This window comes from Xenia sp. Carnegie-2017, unplaced genomic scaffold (assembly GCF_021976095.1).
Source record: "Xenia sp. Carnegie-2017 unplaced genomic scaffold, XeniaSp_v1 HiC_scaffold_3, whole genome shotgun sequence".
NCBI lineage: Eukaryota > Metazoa > Cnidaria > Anthozoa > Malacalcyonacea > Xeniidae > Xenia > Xenia sp. Carnegie-2017.
The window spans coordinates 2,703,675-2,724,573 of NW_025813493.1; the positions used below are offsets into that span (position 1 = coordinate 2,703,675).

The 20,899-nt window shown below is 32.4% G+C and overlaps 1 protein-coding gene across 1 annotated transcript in view; it reads left to right on the forward strand.

Moving 5' to 3' along the window:
- The window catches only part of LOC124454894 (fibrinogen beta chain-like), a 104,377-nt gene extending 89,726 nt beyond the window's left edge, over positions 1–14,651 (forward strand). Inside the window, 5 exon segments of the mRNA XM_047005646.1 lie at positions 7,264–7,383; positions 11,110–11,313; positions 11,316–11,474; positions 12,832–12,836; positions 14,201–14,651. Of these exon segments, the coding sequence (XP_046861602.1) occupies positions 7,264–7,383; positions 11,110–11,313; positions 11,316–11,474; positions 12,832–12,836; positions 14,201–14,449 (737 nt within the window). The 3' untranslated portion in view covers positions 14,450–14,651.
- The last annotated feature ends 6,248 nt before the right edge of the window (positions 14,652–20,899 follow it).

A 20,899-nucleotide genomic window follows, 5' to 3' on the forward strand; every position in this document is an offset into this window, starting at 1 on the left:
ATTTTTCTTTTAGTTTATAGAGACACTTGAAATATTTGACCAATTTGAATAACGTCATCGTAAACATATTTTTTCCCCGAGTGTTTTTATAAGAAATTAAAATAATTTGGTTTGTTATTTTCAATGTAAATGATATTTCTTGGAATTGTTGAAACAACATTTTTGTTGCATATTTTTTCTTACACTAAATTTCCGCAATTATGGCTCTTTATCCCAAAAATGATGAAAAATCATCAAAATTTGTGTCTCCGTCCACAGAAAAGTACTTGTCTTGTGTTAATGTCAAAATTCAAAATGCCAATATTACTAGCACTTTAGGACAAGACAATTTCTGCTTCAGTTGTATTTTTTCTAAGCTGCTGTTTGAGAAGAATAGAAAACAACTCGTCAGAATTCAAAAGAGAAATTTTATTGATAGCCAAATTGCCTCTTCAATGGTAAGCAAAGAAAACATAAAGAAAACCTAAAATTCAGAGCCTATCACATAATGCAAAAATAATGGCTCTAATGGATTTAACTTCTTCATCAAGACCATATATTTCATTTATCATAGTCATGCTTATACGTAATCCAACAGATAATCTAACACAATCTTTATCTTATAAAATACTTAAAGCATTATGAAACATTTTTGTATGTTTTTTTAAACATTTTCTGTAGTTTAGAGTAGCGCAGCTAATCATCATATATACTTAGCTCCTATTTGGTAATTTGACTAGTCTAAAATTTTTTAAAAATCTTTTACCGTTTCTCAAATCTTTTTATCATTTTATGTTGATCCTTATGATGAAAACAAAAACGAATTGATTGATCACAACTAAAGATAAAGTTCTACTTATTTATATTTATGAATGTCTGGAAATATATTATATCATATTTCCAATGATACGCCAGAGAAAATAGTAGCTACATCAAAATATATGAAGCAACCATCATTAAGGATTTTTATCTAAATCGAGATAACAAAAAAATTGTTTGTTAACTATCATAGACATTTAAAAATGATAAAATATTTGCAAACTGTTTTACGTTTTTACATGAGAATGATAGTAAAAAAAACTTGAATGCATGTGTGATAAAGAATATTTGATTGGACATTAAAACTAAGCTTTAGGATTGAGGGGAATAATAAAGAAAGAGAGGTACATCATTCAACAAATTGAAATGGGGCAAATCATCATCAAACATCAATACAGAAGTCATTTCAAAAAGCAAGGAATGCATGTAAAACAAATGATACATTTTTCGTCTCTTGTTTCATTTGCTACAATTATTCAATATTGCAAGAATATTTTTGACAAATGGCAAATGCCTTTTAATTGTCTAAAACAAAATATTTGAAGAAGTAAGAATTTTTTTAATACTGCAAAGTTGCATTCCTCTATTTAGCTTTTTAAATTTTCTTTACTTTAGCAGTTCTGTCAAAATACTCATAAATTTCATTCAATTCAGAATTTATATAATTATGAGAGTCGAACTTCTCTATACGACTAACAGATGCTGTAAAGCAGAATATCATGTATTGTTTAACGGCCTCCATTTCTGTAACTAAACGACATATAGTTACAGAATTTCCAGCGAGTCTGTTAAACACTGCGCAACAGATTATTTGGCATTTAATTTTGCTGGCTTAGTTAAGCAATACGTCTTTCCCATTCATCTGGTAAACTGAGTTAACATGAGCAAATTTGAAATCAACCCATTTTAAATTTTTTCTAAACCGCTCTTGGTGAATTTCATATATTGCGTCATTTCCTTATAGTGGACATTGAAATGTTTTATTTCTTTCTATGCTTTCGTTTCCTTGAAACCTTACATCTATTTATTAAAAACACGTTCTAGGCGGGTGAACTCTACTTATATGAATTGTTGTAAACATGAGTCTTTATAATGAACAATTTGTCTAATCTATTGCAATAATATCCAATCATCATAAATTATCTGAAAGCAAACGTTAAAATACCTTTTGGAGAAGGAAGTTAAAATGTTACATAATTATAGAAATCCATACTTGATTTAGATAGCAAAAAATGTTTAAGAACAAATAATTATATGATTATATTGATGATAAGCCTTTCATAAATAAAGTAAATGTTTTACTACAAAAGCTTTAAAAAATTAGTAATCGTCCATCTTCTAATAAATAGAAAATAAAGATGATATCAAGCTCAATAAAAGCGTTTCTTGGGGCTCTCATAATCCTGTCTATTAGTGGCCAAATAGTAAATGGTAATGACGACATATCAATCTGCAAGGAAAGCTTAGAGACATTAAAAGAGAACGTTAAAGAATGGATGGAAACTTGCGTTGATAAAAATGTCAATGACGATAACACAACTGCATGCAAGGAAGTAAAACAATACAACAAAGAAATGATGCAAATGCAAACAGAAATGTGTTTTTACAAAGGTATAATCTTTAGATTTGATAAATTTTCATAGTTTCTTGTTCATAGCACCAAAAACAATATTCAACAAAAATAGGTAGAATTTGTGCAGCCAATCTAATTTCAGTTATTAGTAATATTTCTAGAGTGAAAAATTCTTTCAAAAAATACTTATTCTGGTCTTTCACAAAATATTATGATCATAAAGTCTATAAAAATTTGCATTTTTTTAATCCACTCTCATCGTTGTTATTTATAGTTTTTTTATTATCTATTTAGGTATTTATCCAAAGCCATATTTGATTATTATGAGCTTTGATAAAATATACTCTGTTGATTCTATTACTGGAGATATTTATGTCAGCACTATTAATGGCTCCAGTAAGAATAAATCTGACCATGCATCAAGATATAATGACATAGAAATTGATGTACTTGAGAATGTGCTTTACTACATTGATGACAAAGACATCAAACGGGGAAATCTTGACTTGACTAGAAACGAAATTTTTGCGAAAATGTTTGTGTTCATGATATTACAGTTGACTGGATTGGTCGTCGTATCTTTTACATTGACTCCACGAACATTATCTACCAAATTTATTTGAAAAGAACATTACAAGTGTTATGAGGCTTCAACCAGGCTTACAATTTTCCAGCATTGCATTTGACTCAAAACATGGGTAAGGCGATATTGAAATTCTTTTATTTACTTGTAAGCGTAAAATTAATAAACTATGTCAATCTATTGGAGGGTTTTCTTAAGTAAGGTAAGAGTTTTGTTTTAGAGACGGTGTTTTAATTTAATAGAAAAGTTGAATTTTATAAGTCCGTATTATGGTTTGTTATTTAAAGGTTTAATAATAGAAAAAAATATCGATTTTCCAGGGAAATCAAAACTCGCTTTTTCCCGAGGGAGCGAATATTAAGTATTTTGTTGGCTATAAAGAAACAAACGTCATCTAGTTCTACAGATTTTTATTAAAATCAACGTCTTTCGGAGAGATTTGGCCAGCAAAATTTTATTGCGTGACTATAAGGCATTTCAAACCAACTGCAATAATGAACACGTTTCGTGTGATTATTCAGCACACATGCAGTAGAAAATAACATGCAGATCCTGAAATTTCAAAAGTCGACAGCGATATTTAGGTTGAGCAACCAAAGAGCTTTGAAAAAAAAGGTAACAACGGAGGGATCAATGTTTATATATGATGAAGTCATTAAATGAAATAAAACAGACCGGTAGAAACTGAAATATAATATTAATTAATTACTTTGCACATAAAACTTTAGTCAAATACTCACAGAACCTTGGCTTTTCACAACCGACAAAAAAGTAGTACAAATTCACTGTGCAACTTAGTGTTGTACATTTAATTCCATTACTGGCCTCGGCTAGCCACCTAAGAGGGCTTTTCTTTGTCAGAAAAAGCAATTTGCTTGACGCCTCCATGGTAATCATATGCTTTATAAGATATGCCCTACACAAAAGATTTCAACAAATTGGGAGCATTGTTTGTTGCTATACTGTGCTCTTTTGTATACGTTTTTGAGGCAGTGTAAGAAATGTGCAACAATCTCAATACGGAATGGCAATAAAGTTTTAAAATATTCACGAATGTGGTGAACGTAAAAAACCTCAACTTTTCGTTTTGTAATGAAGATAAAAAGAGCTACACACATTCCAACGTAGCCGCATGAAAAATGTAAAAATGGATTTTAGTTTTCAAAAATGTGGCAATTTAAAAAAAACATAATCAATATATCAAGTTTATAGTTTTTCAAGCCTTCTTTTACCTTGCATTGAATGGCAGAGTATATTGAAAAGTCGAAAGCTACAAATTAAGTGGCTGCACACTTCCCTTTAATAAATCAAATCACACATCCAATCAAATCACCTGAATGGAAAATCATTCCACGACCTTTAGTTCATGCAGTGTTTCTTAGTGTAGTTTAGGCAAACGTTAGGTCTGTAGCTGCTCCACTGATGATGAATCTGAAGATAATAATCATGTGATTAAAAAGAAATTGGCTTTAAAGCCTTGTGGAGCGAGAACTTTCTGAATATGTTATAAATAATTCACGACTTTAAAATGATTTCCTCTTCTAACGATTCCTATGAACTCTGCATTCATGAGAGCCTTCTAATCAATAAATACAAGCCTTCACTCTTCGTGCAAGGAGGTTCCATTCCACTTAACCTCTCTTAACTTCACTAAATTTTACTTTCAAACTTCTTTATCATGTAATCCATTTGACAAGGCCTCCTTTAGTCGTAACTCAACACCTTTTGTAAATACAATATCTTGTCTTAAAATCTCATTATAAATTATTACTTGCCTGAATATGTCTTGAGTAAGGACGAAATGTCAGTATAAATTCAATTTTACAGCTTTTGGTCTATTTCTATAGCTCTAATTAAAACTTTATGTTAGGCATTAATTGTTATCATATTACAAGAAAAAATTAAGTTTCACGAACACAAAAAGCCAAAAGAACGGTAATATATACGAGAAAGTTTTTAAAGAGTTCGGGGCAAGTAGCAATGAGCGACAAGAACATATGGACTTTACTGTTACTCAAATGCGTAATACATTTAAGAAATGTATATGAGAATGCAAATATGCTGCGATGATAATCAAAACTGCCAGTTGCATCGAACATTTCCAATAAAGTAAAGGCCATAGTGTTCAAGCAGTTTTTGCAGCTTGTCTAATCCAAAGATTCTAAAAAACACGAACATGACATGGCGATGGAGTCATCATTTTCAAATGATACCAATAGCGTTAGCTCCAGTGTCAATTTTTTCTGATTTTTCAGAAAAACAATGAAAAAATTTGACAATTAAAAAGAGAAGGTTAAGATAGTTATAAAAAATCGTTTGTCCGAACAAACAGAAAAAAGTATCAACAAAAGACAATGTTTTTGAAGCTATAGCTCTTTTAAAAACATTTGTGGATGATGATCCATCCAAGGAGCTGCTAATTTTCCTGCAAGATGAAACTGAAAAATTAAGAAAGCTTAAAATTGAAATTACAAAGCTTTCTTAATTTTATATCTACATGAAATGGTGCATAACATTTACCAACACCAAATTTTCAATTCGAACAAAAATTCCACGCATCAGCTAATTTTCAGCATTATCAATTACCAACACAATTCATTCAGCAGCCACTCCAAACTACAACATTACTCATTCCGACAATAATCGCAAACAATACCAATCATTATAGAAGTTATGTGAATAAAAATAACATATTACATTTAATATTATGTTCTGAACCTCATGCAATGTTTAATTACTTCATATATTTTAGTTCGGTTTTTAAAAGAAAGATTTCAAATGATAAAGGTGATCTTTTCCTGTTAGTTACAATAGCTTTATGTTGCTATATCATCAAATTTTATGAATATGTTCCATTAAACCGTCTGTATATGAAGGTGGTTCCGAATACTTTGACAACATCTTTGTCTAAACTAAAAAAGTATTCTATCTTTCCTTTCTTGCATATATTAGCCTGCCAATTGTTTATGTATTTCAGCACGTATAGAGAAAACTAATGTACAAAACAAATATTTTTATTAAGGTATCTATTCTTGGCAGAAAGTACAGAACTTTTCTTATGGTTATGGAGCGTGAGAGCAAATAAACATCATATTCTTTCCGTTTCACTTCAGTCAATAGCACATGATCTAACGCTTGACATGGCTAAAGAGAAGATTTATTGGCGAAGTTCAAACGGAAATATTTTTTCCTATGTTTACTACTCCCAAAATGTAACTGATTTTGGAACTTCACGAGGTCCCATGGCAGTATTTGGGGATTTCATTTATATCATGACTAGTGTTGGACGAAGTGTCGTTATTGTCCATAACACAACAGATCAACGTACGAGACGTAAATATTTTCTTCCTGTAAACAACGCTTATCTTGATTTGGCTGTAGCTATGCACAGTATCACTCCTGACTCAAACGGTAGTTAAATATTTACTTATTTGACATAATAATCTAAGACTTGCAAAAACTCCCACGCTAATGTTCATAAAATAGAAAGACGTTAAAAAGTTCAAAGTTACATTGCCTTAGTAAACGGTTGTTCTTCCTTCCAAAATTATAAAAAATTTGATGAACATTAAGTTCAAAGTGCAAAGTGTCTAATTTGGACATTTTTGCCGTTTGTCTATTCTTATCAAATTTCTTGGGTGTTAAATTTAAGTTTTTATTGTTTCTTACATCATTTAAACAATTACTTGGGCTTGAAATCAGTCTTAAATAAAAAAAATCATGAAAATAGATTGTAAGACAAAAAGTCCAAATTGAGCATGTTGTGCAGTGAGCATAATGTTTATCAAATTTCTTAAAATTTCAGTATATTGCAAAACAGAGTTTAAAGTTTTACATCTTAAGATTAAACTAGATTTGAAACTTTTCATTTTCTTTGTGCATGCTGTTCAAATTGAGGCGATTACGAAGTACTCACATGGTTTTCGAGATTAATTGTTTATTCATTTTACTTGAAATAAACAAGGCAAAGCCATGCCAAAATACATGAGCTTTGACACATATTGTGAGAACTACTGATAAATTGATAATTTTCTGAACATTTTTCAATTATCTAACTTCTTTAGTACATCCCTTATAGTGTCCCAAACAGCCAGCAAATTTCTTCATACTCTGTAAATTTTTAACATTTATTTAATTGTTTTGTTTTTACGAAATGCGCGAACACCAAAATTACCAACATTGCATAAAAAACTTGCTTGCTGGGTACGTCAACGTGGATACTGAGTGACAAATTACGTTCTTTGAGGAAGAATATGTTTCGTTTAAAATCCCTGGTTAATTTTATTTTTAATTTTATTGATCGATATAGCGACAAGCACTTTTCACTTTCCTTTGTGTGGACCCAACACATACTATCGTAAAATTAATGGAACATTGAACTGCACGTGTATGGAAGGATACTTTGGAGAATGTAACTCGTGCAGGAGAGGTATGGATTTATTACTGTCTTTATCAAGATTTTTTATCACCGATCATGAATAAAGAGCATCTCTGTGCTGTTTTAAAACTTTGTTCTTTGTTGAGAATCCTGAGCTGTTCTCTGCGCTGTTGCTTCTGTGCAAGGAATTTGCTGCATCTACATTTTACATGTAACCACAAAAATAAGGCTCACAGCCACACATGCAAGTTCATTATTACCAATACAATCAAGCAGGAAATCAGTAATAAATTTATGAAAAGCTTCAATACACTTAAAACTTCCTCAGCACACAACTTTGAAAGTGTATGGTTCTCTAAATGACAATAGCATATGTAAACATTAACACATTTTGAGTTTCTCTACATTAAGGAGGGGGTAGGGTTAGGGTTAGGCTAAAGGTTAAGATTAAGTTTAACACTCGTCCTGAAGTTAGTAGTCTAGCCTGCTAACCTAGATACACCATATTAGACAGTCTTGAGTTTATTATTGGTTGGCTTTCCTAAACTAAGAATTCTGTAAATACAAACTTTAAAAAGCGTTTTGACAGACATGCTTCCAGACAGGGGCTGCGGAAGTATCTCAAAAGTGGGGGGGCACTGACCGAAAAGGGCATGTGAGTTTGCAGCTTACTGTTTTAGTATATTACAGATATGCATTGCTTCATTAATCATGATTAAGTTTCAAAGTCTGCAAAATATTGGTAGACATTCTTAGAATGCTATGCGTATTCTCTACTGTTCGGCGTGCGTGCTAACAAATTGAACTAAGATGACTACACGAACAATTTTATTAAGTAATGCGATCTCATTAAAATTTCCCAAAAATCTAACCCTACGTTCGTTTTTCAGAACAAAGTTCTTAGCTATTAAACGTAAGTCCAGCTCGTCAGTTCTGGCCTTGTTTACATGCATAACAATAAGATTATTGTAGCCTGCTGCCGTCATTGTGCTCCTGAGATGTGTCTTGACAAGCCACTGGCATGAAAAAGATCGTTCTAAAGAGGCTGCACTCATTGGAGCAAGAAGGTAAATCTGCAAGTGTCGAACAACATTAGACATTGCCATGACAATCTGCGATGAGTTATTTTCTTCGGTTGAGAATATTGATGTTATGGTGTCAATTGATGTCACCTTCTTTACTTCTGGAGTCGCTGCGAGATAACTCTTCAAGAAGCTTTAACTCCGCCTTCAGCTGGTCAAAGTCGAGGTCATTTTTGTAAAGGTGTTCAACTTCATCATTCAACTCAAACTTACGCCCGTTTGCTGCATTAATGAGCACGGTTTCGATGTTCATCAATACAGAATATGTTTTTTGATCGAAGCGCTCCTGTAGTGAAGCCAAGCACGCACCAATTACTTAGTTGTTTTAGCAACATTCTTCTTCAAGTTTCCTGGGTTTTCTTCAATTCCCTGACCAATATCGCTCCAACATCTCTTCTCGAATCATCAGATAATAAAACTTTCTCAGTCGCCTCTGCGTGAAATTTAGACTGAGAGTGTTTGTTAAGTTTTTCTCCGCACTTCCTCCAGTCAATGAATTCTCCTAGGAGAAAAGCATTTTCACCATTATGACTGAAAGTAATAAGGTCTTGACGCATCGCTATTTTACAGAAGTAACAGGCAATGGTGCCTTTTGTCATGCAGTATGTGACCCATGTATATTTCAAAAATATAGATGACGGCCAAGTTCGTACATTCGACGATCCTCCTGTACTGGTTCTTTCTAGACGTGTGCTTTATTTCTTCTAGGGTAGGATGGTAAGGATGTCGGCCTGTACATCACAAACGCTTACAATCGAGTCCTAGCAAACATTCCGTTGACTCAATCTGCATAGGTCATACCAATAGGGCGGTAGTCGTGGAACTTGGCAAGACGCATACGTTAGGTTTTGAGAAGGTGTGTGAACTGGTTCGGTCGGTGGCGCGACTAGTATCTCTGAAGACGATGTAGAGTCAGAATCGCCGAATTTTGGTTTGGAATGAGAATGAGGAGATAAACACGTTGATGGAGTTTCTGTAGCTGACGGCAGTGTCAATTTAGACCTAGAGTCGATGTTTTGGTCAACAACGTTCTCTGCTGGAGCACTACTAAAAAAACTCGTCAGTTTCCGCATCCTTTTAGCTGTTTCTACAAGCTCTTTTTCCTTTTCTCGTTTTCGCCTAGCAGCTCTAGGCATGATGATTTTGATTAGAAGTGATTTAAACCGCAAAATTTCCAATTATTATGATTATGAATTGTCAACAGTTTTGTAGGACCAATGGCCTGAAAGACAATACGACGGGAGCAGTGCGTTGCCGTAGAATTTATAGTCTCATGTGGATCATAAATTGCGACTTCTCATTGGTTAATTAAGTTACTGGGCGGACGTCTGCGAAGACAACCCCAATCGACAAACGCGATTTTTGATCTATCTGGGTAATCAAGATCAAAAACTAAGCTATAGCTGATTTCGCATGATGCCGACAGACTATGTTCTACTCTCGGGCTACTTGTATCTAAGAAAAACTTCTTCTGTCCAATTTTGCCTAAAACAAGGGCATTTCTATACCATGAAAAGGGCACTTTCATTCCAGAAAAGGGCACATTTTTCCCTGTTGCAAGTGGGGGCACTTGCCCCAATGCCCCGGTTCGCAGCCTCTGCTTCCAGACCTCCTAGAATGAGTGCACCTCAATAATATTACATCAAATCTCTTCAACCAATGGATTGTAGCTTTATGAACTTATTCCAAGAACAGACAAATATGGCCGTTGTCCGATTACTCAGTAGGCTATGTAGGCTGAAGCTTACATTCCCGCGTTTTCAAAAGTCCTGTTGTCTTTAAACATAGTTTTTACTCTTTGCCATTCTAGATGAGATAAATGATCAAAATTTCAATAATATATCCTGTTGGAAACTGTACGATATACTATTATAATGCTCTATGTATAGAACTCATAAAGTAGTGAGTTTATCTCGTTCGAAATTTAAATTTATTCTATAATGTTTACACTATGAGTAACAAAACTGAAGCAAAGGCAATGGAGCATAAGAAACGGAAACGTCGTCAAAAGACTGATATTTTTGGGAGAAAGTTATATCACTTAAAGTCCCACAAATTTTTCTAAGCTTACAGGCCTCGAAATTATTCATCTGCCGCTTAGTATGGGTGGTATGCACTGATAATGTTCATTCATACATATCTTGTTAACTTTCGATGTAAGAAAATTAGGTTTTACTATTAAGCATTCACTTCCTTTAAAAACCTAAATAAGCAATATTTTTAAGAGGTACAATAAATAAGGTCAAAAAATGTATGTAAATAATGGGTAATAACGTTTTTCAGTAGATGGCATTAAATTTCTACTGGGTTTAATAAAATTTCAAATGACTTTCTTACTATTCAATTTAACGCTATTAGAGTTAGACTAGAGTTTTCTATTCAGACATAAAAAAATTTCATGTAAGCACACATTACAATGAAATTGACTTTATATTCTGAAATTGAGTATATTGCAAAACAGCATCCCCACTTCAAATGTAATTCACAGTAGTCAATAATATCCATATCTTACATGCAATGCTTGTGTTCTGTAGGTTTTCAGCCTGTGAAACATGAAACAAGCAATTTTAACAAATAATAATAATACCTAGTAATGATTTCATTCGCTTAAAACACTTTTCACAAAATTCAGTCGTTTATCCTATCATAACATAACCTTGAGAAACTGAATTTTTAACATTTTCAATTTAAATAGCCAAAGATTGCACTGAGGTACAAAATAATGGCAAGAACGAAAGTGGAGTTTATCAAATTGATCCTGATGGTCAAGGATCTTTTAATGTCTACTGTGACATGACTTCATATGGTGGTGGCTGGACTGTATTTCAAAGACGCCAGGATGGAAGTGTTGATTTCTATCGTGGGTGGAATGACTATAAAGAAGGTTTTGGTGATCTTAGTTCGAATTTTGGCTTGGATTGGATAAAATATACCGACTAACATCTGCAAGAAGAAATAAACTTCGTGTAGACCTGAGAGACTGGTCAGGAAACGAAGCATATGCTGAATATGACTATTTTGCTGTAAAGAATGAAAGTAAAAAATATCAACTAAGTCTTGGTAAATATTCTGGTAAGTTAATACGTTAATATAAACGTTTGAGAAAAAAAACATTTTGATGTATACAATATTTTTGAATGATATGAGTGATTACAGTTTGCAAATGGGGATTCTCCAAGTTTTGAAAAAAACGGATAGTAACGGTTGGTTTCGAACTAAAGCCTTGTTTGTCAATAAAAATATAATTAATTTTGAACTTAAAAACTTACCGAAAAAAAATAACAAGCAAACGTAAAGTAAAAAGTCGTTCCAAGTTCGAACGATTCTGTTGCAACGATTGATTGTGACATGTAATAATTGTGATTAACTTATCATCAACATTAAATGCAAATTCAACTGTAGCTTTGTAAATTACGTAACGATAACCTAGCACCTGAACCATATGTAGGTAATAAACACGACTAAATTGATTGGTACATAAGAAAAAATCTATACTGTGAATACCATTGTCTAATGATCATTGACTGAAATCTTTTTTATAAAATGCAAGCATTGAAGTAAGCCCTAGTAAATAATTGCAAATGCAAGTTTCAATGCCTAAATGTTATATACATTATAACTTGTTCTTACATGTAAAAGTTTTTTATGAACTTAACAACAACCTAAAACATAACAGAAATTTATTTAAGTTTACCTGGACAATTCACATTTATAAGCATGAAACACAAATATAAGAATTGAGCCTCGGAAAATACCCATGTACGCATTAAGTAAGGTCTGTTTCATACGTCAAATTTTACATACACCAAACAGAGTCCTCTATTTGTAAGAGTTGGGACATGTATTGTTCTCTGGTTTGCGAACGTTGACTGGACAATATCGATCACATGATTAATTTCCGCCATTTTCGTTCCTAATTTTAAAATTTCAATTAGTGTTTATATGGCGATTATTATAAGTTTGTTTGTATTTTGAGAAAATATTTTGATTTTTTGGAGGTATGGTTAAGATAATTGATTATTTGATAGCTAAAACATGTAACTGCATATCGCCATAATTATGGATCGAGAAAAAAGAAAGAAATGGCTTTACGATAGATTGGATTGTGCGTAGTGACCATTGTGTCTTACTGATCTTTATCTAAAGGTTTATTTACGAAGATTGTTTTCGAGTGAAAAATCATTGGAAATATTTCTCCTAATGCTAACGATTCAATAGTTTTCTTACATACAAAGCCTGTTCTTTATAGAAAGATTATGACTTATCATTATGTTCGGAAATTACTCTAATTTACAAGTTCTTAACCACTTCAAGAGATAATTATTGCTAATCCAAAATTCTAAAATAACATACTTTCGAATATTGTATCTTTGGAAATCCTTTGAAAGTATAGTATCAGTAATCATAAATGAAACAGTTCTGGTAATGAAATACTTCTGACTGTACTTCAGAGCATGTTCAATTTGGTTATCAATGATTTGTTCTGGTCTTTACATAATCAATGAATAATTTGGAAAACATGCATTTTGTCATTACTCAACTTATTATAAGATAGATTAAAACTTGGATCAGACTCATATACAATGTCAAAGTCTGTACAAACAGTGACATTTGTCAAACAAGACTGTTTTTCAACAGCAGAATTGTTTTATAATACACAAACATAATTGAAGCTTATACCGTTTTGCATTAGTTAAACTTTAACTATAATCTCAGTTTCATCAATAAGAAATCAACAACTTCACATTAGATTAATAGAATATAAGAGCTACTGCATCTAACAAATATTTTAAATTCATAATTTTCCAGCAAAACTTTTGTAATCTATCTGCATTAAATTTTTATGCCTGGACTACATTGCAAAATATGTACTACCTAAGCAAAATTTCACGACCACAGTGCTTCAAAACAAAACTTGGATAACACTGATTCAATGGTAGGCACAGTTTAAGTCAAAATAAATTATAGCAGCTCAATTGTAAATTCAAAATACTTTTTAGTTTTAGAATAAGATTATTAGTGGTGAATTTCTAAAGAATATATTTTACCAGTTGAGTCGCCTCTACGTTTTCTAAATGTAAATATAACCAAAATGAGCTGCAGTGATTTATTTTACATACCTTATACCTGTCAAAGCATTGATTCAAATCTGGAGATATGTGTAGTAACGTGTTTTCCCGAACAGGAATATGCAGCCAAAATGTCGAGTATTTTCTTTATCGCTGGTAAATTATAAGCAATGAAAACAAATATCTTGGTGCTGTAGTTGAAAACTGCGAGAATATACGTTCACATACGTAAAAACGTCTAGCAGTGGGTCACGATTAGTTTCAAAGCACGAACTAGTCAACATCGAATGTAGCTAAAATCTGCGAAATTGAGTTTGGTTTGCAGTAATTATTCACAAAACGCCAAAAGCTTGATTGTGGTTTCCGATATATTTAAAATTTCCATTAAACAAGGCGGAATTTTATTATTCTTTGCTCATTTACCAATTTCACACAGTTTTATTACAAGTTTAACTTGCAAGTAGTCACGAAAATGGCGGCTGCGCTCGCCCCAGACCCGTTGTCCTAGCTCTTACAAATAGAGGGCTCTGGCACCGAAAGCATTAAAGACAAAAGAACCATTGTCAAATGAAGATTGACTGAAGTCCTTTTTATATCTAAGCCTCTAATAATCAATTGTAAATGCAAGTGTCAATGCCTAAATGATATATACATTAAACTTGTGTTAATGGAAGTTCAAAAGATTTCTATAACTGCATTAAATGCGATTTTTGAAAGGTATTACTTTTCTTAGGAAATGCTGGAAATTCATTATCTATTCATAAAGGCATGGTGTTTGCAACAAAAGATTCAGGAAACTGTGCCACTGTCAGCAAAGGTGCTTGGTGGTATAGGTATTGTCATTTCTCTAACTTGAATGGGCACTACTATAGTGGACCATTCCACAGATGGAGTGCTGTGAGTTGGTATCATTGGAAAAAAAACTTTGAATCCTTAAAGTTCACTGAGATGAAAATAAAACCATAAAGAATTTCTAAAAACTGTGATGTTATAAATTTGATCATTATTTCTAATGAAACTTTCAACATATAATTAAAACATTTTACCTTTTATATCTTTTAAAACAACCTTGATGAAATTGTTAAAAATGCGTTGGTGAAACAATACTTTTCTAATATTTTCCCTAAAAATTAGAGCTGATTTAGGTAATTATATGATTCTAATGTTACGTCTTTTCACTCATTTCTTTAATGGGATGTTGCTCTGTAAAGCCCGGTTTCCATATGATCGTTCCTGTTGTAAGGATCGTCTTTGTCGCTTGCAATTTGTAGGTCCACAGAGACGATCTTATGCAAACGCTCAACTCAAACGACAAAAGCGATCCTTACGTTAGAAACGATCCTTGCGTATCGATCGTTTGAGATAGACTAGAGTTTTATCCTTGCGACAGAAACGACCGGAAACATATTTTACGCGCTTGCATTTTTTTAATGGAAACCGGTGCAAAACAATCGTTACGAAGTAGCTAATTCTATCTTTTCGCCACGTTTCACGCAATCTTGATGTATCATGCATTTCATGCAATTATCTTACATCATTATTCACTATGTAAACAATGTCACTTTCGATTGGTCAACTACCTGCAAATAATTATACATATCAGTAGGTAAGACGTCTATTTACAAATAACAGTTTGTCATGAAAAGCCGATTTTGAAAAAAATTCAAATCATCACCCGTGTAGCATGTTCTTAATCGTCTGAAGCAAGACTTCTTAAATGGAGGACGCCGCATGTATGTGTTGTAGGAGATCTTCTAAGCGTTCTCATTGACGCCATATTTAATTTATATATGCACCAATTTATATATCATCAACACACGACATGCACACGACACACTGTACCATATCAACATGGAGGCAACTGGAATACAGTATGAAGTATTAATTGACTTGCAAAAAGCTATCTTGAAGTCTTATTACGATCAGGGAATGAATACAAAGGCAAAGGAGAAACATGAAACAATACAAAAGACAGCTGATGAGGCATGGACTACATTCGAAAAAGTTAAGTGAGTGAGTATTTCTACCTACTTTTTACTTGGAAGGGCAGGCTACTGCAGTACTCTCAGAATTGTGCGCACTAAAATGTCGTATCCAAATCTGTGACCAAAACCTATTTCTAGTTTGAAGTATTAGCATACATATATTTTTTAAAGGTATTGTTGCCAATGAAGTGCCAAAGGAAAATCGCAATCAAATATAAATATTAGATGTAATTTTCTAATTTTAAAATCGTCATAAACAATTTGGTTTTATGAAAATACAAAATGTCTTCATGCAGTAAATGTTTTGCGTAACATTTCCTATATAGGTGGAGGAATAATTTTCCAAATATTTGTCTGACGCTTTTGTAGCACTTTATTTGAAAGATTAATAAAACACAATAAATACTTATACCCGGATGGGATTTACTTTGATTGTTCATGCAAATGAAGAACATTGTACTTTAAAATAGTTTACTATAAACATATAAATTCATTTTTACAAATGTTTATACTGCTTCAAGACAAATTTGTACCATTTTTTATAGTAATTTATTACCAATGAAGCTCGTTAAAAAGACAATTTATGTAATACTTGCAAGTTTGTTCTCAGCAATAACTGGAATGACTTAGCAATGGTAATAACATTTACATTTAGGTTATGAGAAAGTACATTTCACTTGTTGATATTTGATAAAGTGGTGGTGCACATTTCTAACATTGTTAATAATAGAAATGTTCCAATAAGAAATGGTATTTTAAAATAAACTTGTGTTTAGTCTACAAAACCACGGTACGAGTACAATGAAAAGCAAACGGTAAACACACGCTAAATTTAAAAACACTATTTAATTATTTTTCCAAATACGGCAGATTTGATTGAAATTGTTCGAGTGATTTATAACTTTGAAGAATTGAAAAAATTGCAAAAAAATGAGCTTTTTGATTTGTTCTAAATTTTTTATCACTGTGATGTTATTTCAATTTTTTTAAACATACGTTAAACCCAAATTTTGTACAGCAAGACAAAAACACAAATATGTAATTTTGTTGTTCATGGCTAGAGTACACCATTATAGTTATTAATAATTGAGAATTGTTAAAATTCACAACAAATTAATACAGTTTTGCACAATTTTATATCTTTAGTGGATTCTTATATTGAAATAGCAGATTATATAGAAAAGAATTTTGGTTATTGAATCCAAATCAAGGAATATAAATGAATCAGAAACATACAAAACCTGTAGAAAACTAAAAAAACTTTGAAAAAGTTTTTGTTTACATTAATATAAGAGGAAACTTTTGGAATAAAAGACAGTGTCAGCTTGTCTGTGATTTTCAACTCGGAAAGTAACGTAATACATTCCTGCATTAGAAGCTTGTAAATAAAAAGATGAAAATGCTGAAATGGTGTGGAGATTTGATATAACAAGAATTTCCAAATTTCGCAAGAGATAAAAAAAACAAATGTGAACATTGTTATAAGAGCTTAAAACAGTCACGGCGTATGTAATTTAAAGTTTATACCAAATATCGAACTGCAAAATTATACGCAAAACACCAATTTAATAACTTTCTTTAAAACAAACTGAAACTGAAAGAAACCACCGTCAATGAAACCTAAATACTGCTATAAACACAACACAATAGCCAAAAAAATCTTGCAAAAACCAGACACGACCGAGGAACAGCTAAAACGTCAAACACCAGGAAAACATTTAACTATTACTGATTAATTATAAAACAAAAGAAAAGCCGATTCAAAAAGACCGAATGAAAAGCAAAAAACCAGGTGGGCAAAACAAGGAAAAGTATACTACGGCACACAAAAAGCTAATTTGCAAAACGACCGGAGGGAAAAAATTACACTAAACACCGAGGGAAAACCTATACGGCAAAACACCAGGGAAAAATAAACGGCAAAACACCGAGGAAAAGCTATACGGAAAAAGCTAGTAAAAGCTATAAAGCATATTTGCACCTAACGCTATATAAGGAAAAACATAATCAAAAACACTGAAAAAGCTTATCAAAACAAAACACAAGGAAAAATGAGAAAAATTTACGGCAAAAACTAACAGGGAACACCTAGGGAAAAGCATACGGCAAAACCGAGGGAACACGAAAAAAGGGGAAAATATACGGCAAAACGAGACGGCAAACCTTTAAAGAATATTTCACAGTTGTTACAATCCTGAAATCTTCATCTCAATAAAGACTTCATCCTCATCCTCACATGAAATAAATTCATAAATAACTCAGTGGTCTTTTGACAAAACTTTACATATTTTCTGAACAACGAGAAATCTATCCTTGACAAAACAACAAATTTAAAATCTCCAAACTTGTGCACTGGTTTTCAGCTTTGAAAAATTCAATCGTCAGAACTTCTGAAAACATAACGCTCCATTGCCATAATTTGCCAAATTTTCACCCCATAGTGCAGCAATCAGCTTTCACCTGATGAAAATCAACACTAAACGATCTGGGAAAAACCTCAGCCCTGACTGCCCTTCAAACTTTCAAATTAGTAAAGAATTTAGTAAAATGGGTGAAAAGCATTTCTGACTGTTCTATTTTCAAATTCATTCATCCACTTTCTTTGAATGAATTCCCAATGGTATTTTGCACCATCATCACAATACCCACTCATCATTTCATGAAATATTAATTGAACATCAAATTAGTGGATATATAACTATAATATGTAACTAGAACATCTTTTCATAAAAGACAGAACAAGTAGACTATATAGTACTACAACAAACCTTGGATTCATCATCTCAAAAGCATCACAATTTTGGAGGTTCTCTAGTGCATGCGGTGTTAAAGTTGCATCATCAATAGATGACAGTCCAACCAAAGTTGTGGAATGTGATTCTTCTCCAAGCTGTGGTTCTGTGCACAATGATTCATTTTGAGTCTTTGTTAGTCTGATTTCTTTCAAATCTAATTGTTCTTCCACAACATCATCAACTAATTCATTAGCAACTACAAAACAAATATTTGTATTTTTATCAAATATGTAATTTATATAAATAAAGATTGTTGCATAACACACTTTTGCTGATTTCCTTATGCACTCATATTGGAATTCTCAAGTATAACATCTAAATGAATGTTGCCTTTTACAGTATTAATGTGTAATATTTAATATTAGCTCCTTATAAAGTAAGTGTTTAATTTTATTTGTATCATGATAGTTTCATAAAATTAACCAAATGGTGCAAAAATTATTATATACTTGACCTTACAGAATTACTTTGATTATTAAAGGCTCATAATTAGGTATTAATCAACATTAATAAATTGCCTACACATTAACAAAGTAATTTTAATAATTAATAGAAAACCTCCTCAATTTCATAATCCAAAGTCTTGCAAACATACAAATTCACACGACTTGCATGGCCTGCCAAGGGACTCCTTATACTTTTCTACAGAAAATGTTTCTGTTGTGCCTGGTAAATATAAAACTTCATATCTGGGTACAACAAAACCCATTCGGAACTTTCATCATGGAGTTGCTTATTGTGAGCCAGTTGCTTCTCCACCCTAGCAGTTTTTATGACAACATGAGAATCACATTTTTTTACATCAATAGGAAAAAGTGAGCCTCGCTTAACTTTCAAATGATTCCCATCCAGCTCAATAATTACAATGTTTAATAGGGGTGGAAAAAATATCCAGTTACTAGGTGTTCATGACCTGGCATCACAAAATGGTTGATGAAGAATGAAAAAATAATTAGACATTTTAATGGAAAATACTATTCCATCTTTCTCCATGAAAATCTGAGCCTGATTTTTAAAGCATGCAACAAAAGTATTATTGTGTTGATTCGAATGACTGCAAAAACAAATTTCGTATAGCAGCATTTTATATTTCAGCTTAAATAGGTGGGAATTACATAACTAATATCTACATAAAACAAGCATTGAATATAATTATTCACTACCATAACCCATCCTTCAAATAATTATTGACATGACCTATTTGCAGAGGTAGTAATAATCACAAACCTTGACAGTCTCATTCTTCTTCCCCTTTTTCGTGGAGACAAAACGATCTTGACGCTTCCTTGTCTCAACAGTGGCAAATGAAATATCTGCCAAATACTCTTTAAAAGTCAAAGTTTGGTGGCACGAGGATCAGTAGAAGGCCCAGCTGATGTTGATGGATCACTGTTCCGCAAGGTCTTTGATTCGTCAGACTTTCGAAGATCCATCCCACAGTTAGCACAAAAATTACCCCTTGTATTTAGTGAACTCCCGCATACTGTACAAAACATGGTGTTCAAGTTCACATTACCAACAGCCGGGAAAGATAATACGAACATATACATGAACGCTAAATGTAATAAATACTTCACGAATGTTCTGTATTTATCTTACTTTCTCGAAATAAAACGAAAATATAAGAATATGACAATATTCTGCACTTCGGCAACTTTGTAAATTCAGAACACATTTGGCGAGCAAACTAACCGGATATGAATTTTGCATATTATAATTTGTGTTTGTGTGTGTGAATTTACGTTTGTGTATTTGAATTTGCGTTTGTGTATTTGAATTTCCGTTTGTGTATTGCACCTCTAGGCCTCCGTAAATTACTGCTAGTAATACAGTATTTTGAGATAATATTGCATTTTTTTATGGATAAGTGTGTAATAACTGATTGTTGACAGCTGCTAAATGTCATTACATATCGCTAGAATCGAGGATTACGAAAAACATGAAAGAAATGCCTTTAAGTCGAACTTACGAAATTTGATTGCGTATGGTGATTGTTGTGCTGAACTGCTTTTGATATAAGGTTCAATTAACTGACTCAAGCCGAGATCATATTTGGGCCAAATAACATTGCAAAGTTCGTGCTAATGCAGTTTCAATAGTTTCCTTACTCCAAAGCTTGTTTTCTAGTCGAAGATGATTTCTCATTATGTTGTGAAATGGGTCAATTTACAAACTTCTCAATTCTTAGCCACTTCCACACTAAAACAAACAACTACACCAAATTACAGAAACTCTTACGACTTTCCATGTTGAATTTTGTATTTTTAGTTCATCATTTAAAAATAAAGTAATTATAATTAGGATATTCACTGAAACAGCTGAGTACACTATATATTTGGTAATGATTTTACAAATGTACCCTACTTCTGTAGCTCAAAGTAGAACAGTACTTCTCTTCTAGACTTGTCAATGACATTTTAATTGTAGGTTTTGGTTTATAAGATCACAGAGGCATATCTCCATAATTTCAGCTATTTGGGCTTTTTAATGTATATTACAACGGTTGCTGCCTTTCTGATATATATTAAAAATTGCTGGCTTTCCGATGTATATTAAAGTGCTGCCAGCTTTTTGATATATATATTTCACTGGCAATACAAGGCATAAAATTTGAAGAAACAGGGCTGAGCCCCCTC